General features: G+C 37.0%; 1 protein-coding gene across 1 annotated transcript; it reads right to left on the bottom strand.

The window, feature by feature from the left end:
- Nucleotides 1-582: 582 nt before the first annotated feature.
- LOC144562046 (tubulin beta-7 chain-like) lies at nucleotides 583-3,636 on the bottom strand. Its single transcript, XM_078311176.1, has 3 exons — nucleotides 3,142-3,636; nucleotides 1,701-1,970; nucleotides 583-1,494 (listed from the first exon to the last, which is right to left on the bottom strand). The coding sequence occupies exons 1-3, from the start codon at nucleotides 3,533-3,535 to the stop codon at nucleotides 818-820; spliced, it is 1,341 nt and encodes a 446-aa protein (XP_078167302.1). The 5' UTR covers nucleotides 3,536-3,636; the 3' UTR covers nucleotides 583-817.
- Between the last annotated feature and the right edge of the window lie 683 nt (nucleotides 3,637-4,319).

Genomic DNA, 4,319 nt, shown 5'->3' on the forward strand with positions numbered 1-4,319 from the left:
AAATGTTTAAATATGTATATTGACTTCATTTACCTTATAAAATTAATTGCTCTTTGTCTATTATAATATGTAATACCATGAAATATAAACTATTAAATAATATTACTTTTTAGATTTTTTTCCTTCTTATTTACATAATTGATAAAAAGTATAGACTTAGATTAGTTGTCATTTAATTGTTACATCAATTCTCTAATATTGATTATGTTAATAATTAGTAGAAATATAGAATATAAAGTTTGAAAAGATAAAATCGCTATGTGTGATAGCTACGCTATTCGCAATAGTTTTTTTTTTTGTTCTCCCTGCTATGCCGCTATAATCGCTATTTAGAACCTTGTGAAATATATATTTGAGAAACTTGATAACCTTATTTGTAAAAACAACAAACCCAATCATTCTGATCCAATCTAAAATTTCACATTATTTATATTTGAGAAACTTGATAACCTTATTTGTAAAAACAACAAACCCAATCATTCTGATCCAATCTAAAATTTCCCATATTTTTCAAATAACCAATTTGATAAAACGGGGAACACGAATTTTGAGAAAACTGAAGAGAATAACTCACGTAACAACTCAAGCACCACAAATTTATACTAGTTCCATACAGAAACAACCAGCCAAATTGATTACAACTTGCAAGACATAGAGATCATGTCTCCTACTACTAGCACTAACTACCAAATAATCAAACCATCCATTAACAAACAAAAAGAGAAAAAAAAAGAAGACAAATCTCCCTTACTTTCCACACACACACCACAACCCACAACTGCAAAAATCAAACATTTAATGCAAACAATAGGACCACTCAAGCTGCCTCCTCTTCTTCTTCTTCTTCGTACTCTTCCTCCTCCAGGTCAGCAGTTGCGTCTTGGTACTGCTGGTACTCGGCCACCAAATCATTCATGTTACTCTCAGCCTCAGTAAATTCCATCTCATCCATGCCCTCTCCAGTGTACCAGTGAAGAAACGCCTTGCGCCTAAACATGGCTGTGAACTGCTCGCTAACCCTCCTAAACATCTCCTGGATAGAAGTAGAGTTACCAATGAAGGTGCTTGCCATCTTAAGTCCCCTTGGAGGGATATCACAAACGCTCGATTTGACATTGTTTGGTATCCACTCAACAAAATAAGAGGAGTTCTTGTTTTGTACATTGAGCATTTGTTCATCAACTTCTTTTGTGCTCATTTTGCCACGAAACATGGCCGAGGCAGTGAGGTACCGGCCATGGCGAGGATCAGAAGCGCACATCATGTTCTTGGAGTCCCACATTTGCTGGGTCAACTCGGGTACAGTTAGTGCACGGTACTGCTGGGACCCCCTGGAGGTGAGAGGGGCAAAACCAACCATGAAGAAGTGGAGGCGAGGGAAGGGGATGAGGTTCACCGCAAGTTTGCGTAGATCAGAGTTGAGCTGTCCAGGGAAGCGGAGGCAGCAGGTGACACCGCTCATGGTGGCAGATATCAAGTGGTTCAAATCCCCAACTGAAAAAAAAAAAAAATTAATAAAATTATTGATAGAGAAGAAATTTACCAAATTCAACAAAGTAAATTTTTTCATCACAACTGGTGTAACAGTCATATGTCAACTGCAAATAACCCAAAATATATTGAAAACAATATATAAGAATTGTGGGTGCAATTTGCAGACAGAATATTCAAAAAACAATTAATAAAGTAAATGAGCATACAAGTAGGGGTTGCAAGCTTGAGAGTACGGAAGCAGATGTCATAGAGAGCTTCATTGTCTAGCACCATGCACTCATCTGCATTTTCGACAAGCTGGTGCACTGAGAGTGTTGCATTGTAAGGCTCGACCACTGTGTCAGACACCTTTGGGGATGGGAAGACAGAGAACGTTAGCATCATCCTGTCGGGGTACTCTTCGCGTATCTTGGATATGAGTAGTGTTCCCATTCCTGAACCAGTCCCACCTCCAAGTGAATGGCACACTTGGAAACCTGGAGATGAACATAGAAGAAATGAGGCACTGTTAAGTACTTTAAATTCAAGCTGACAGCTTTATTTATGGCAATAAATTCAGTTTTTCTTACAGGAAAATTTGCATGTCAATACTACACATATAACTTCAGAAAACAAGGAAAATGGCACAATCCCTTTCCCTAATATTTCTGTAATGGTACATAAGACCGAACCTCCAAGTGATGTAAGATGGTTGTTTGGACATCTTTTTCTTGCAAACAGTTGTGCAAAAGGCAGACAAAGTATGTTGTGTATAGATAGCATATACATGTTCTCATATCCAATATTGTAAGACTTCACGCAGGTGCATTTGAAAGTGCCCACTGGCAATAATAATTCTAAAAGCATTGCTAAGTTATGCAAATTTACACTCAGGACCAATAAGAAAACTCAAATCACAATCAGAGCCAACCATAAAAACAGACCGGTACCAGTTTGGACCAGTGTTATCCCTCTCTAAAATGTTCTTTTTACTTGAGGTATTACACAGCAATAAATGCTTAAATGCTCAATTTAAGAAACAGATTGCATATCAGGCCGTCAAGTGTCAAGTACTGAAATACAGTACCAACATCGGGAAAATATGAACCACGGTTACCATTTTAGACAATTAACAAAAATACTAGAAATGCTAGGACTGTTATAGGATAAATAGAATAACATTTTTAAACAAAAATTCATAATTTTGCTGAATGCACAACAAAAGAAGATAATGGAGAACATTGACTCAATAAATTTGACAATACATTAAAACCTAAGATCCCATGCTCCAACTATTGAATTTTAAAACATGGCAAGGAAATCTACTATCCATTGTGCTATAAACAATATCTTTTCAAACTAGTTCTGCTACCAGAATAAAATTATAGAAAAACGAATAGACTAAAAGAGAGCAATCAATACCCAGACAATACCGCAGATCTAACTAGTATTTATTAAGCTTGGAAACGAACATAACATGTTTATATCTTAAACCGTAGATCCACTGTTCTTGAAAGCACAATTTAAATCAAAATTCGATGATAACAATACCCTGCCTTCAACAATCTTACCCATTAACCAGATCTACTCGTATCTACACTGAAAACCCCAAAATTTTGCCACAATATTCATAATTTCTCACATAAAAAAATAAGGAGATGATCTCACCTTGTAAGCAATCACAATTCTCGGCCTCCTTCCTCACCACGTCCAAGACCGAATCAATCAGCTCAGCTCCCTCAGTGTAATGTCCCTTGGCCCAGTTGTTCCCAGCTCCCGACTGTCCAAAGACGAAGTTGTCAGGCCTAAAGACCTGGCCAAACGGACCCGACCGGACCGAGTCCATCGTGCCGGGTTCGAGATCCATCAACACAGCCCTCGGCACGTACCGACCACCACTGGCCTCGTTATAGTACACATTGATGCGCTCAAGCTGGAGATCTGAATCGCCAGCGTACTTGCCCGTGGGGTCGATGCCGTGCTCGTCACAGATCACCTCCCAAAACTTGGCACCGATTTGGTTCCCGCATTGGCCACCCTGTATGTGGAGAATCTCACGCATCTTGGAAATCAGGGTTTGTGTTTTGGGCGAGGATCTAGCGAAAAAGAGCAAGACGGAGATACTGAGGAAAATTGGGGATGGGTGAGAGTTATATTACTGAGGAGATGGTTGTGAATCTCGTCACAGTATGGTGTGGTTACCGCTGGCCAGCCTGGCATTGGGTGTAGACAGGTTTCTTGTTGGGTGCTTCAACTTCTAAAAATTATCAGTAATTCTTTGGCACTTGCAGTCTCGCACTCTTAAAGGTATAAATTATAAAGCTAATTATTGTATTATCTCAAATAAATTAAAGCTCTTTAATATAGTCAGAAGAGGTGGACACTTGTAGCTATCTTTTATATTCAAAACTTAATGACATGCGTAGCTCTTTGAACTCGGTAATATTTTAGATAAAGTATAAATTTGTGTTCTTATATCATAGTTTATAACTATGACTCTATGCATTATGAGCTTGTCTAAATTCACAAATTGACATATAGTGTAAAGAGGAATCATGCATTTATATTTATTTTCAAATGTTCGAACATATTATTAGGTGGATAAAATTAAAATAATATTCATGAAAAATAATTTCATTAATATTTTTTGGCATCCAATTGACAAGCAACTCTAATATTATATATTCATCCAACGAGTTATTGTAAACATAATTAATATTTTTTTCACAGTATGTAAATAATTCATTACGCTTCATGCTAGATGTATATCAAGAATGCATCTCGAGTTAAACATTATATATATTAATAAATATTTTATTTTGAGTTTTTGATGTAATGAATTAGCG

Source organism: Carex rostrata, chromosome 11 (assembly GCF_964058835.1).
Source record: "Carex rostrata chromosome 11, lpCarRost1.2, whole genome shotgun sequence".
In the NCBI taxonomy this organism is placed as follows: domain Eukaryota; kingdom Viridiplantae; phylum Streptophyta; class Magnoliopsida; order Poales; family Cyperaceae; genus Carex; species Carex rostrata.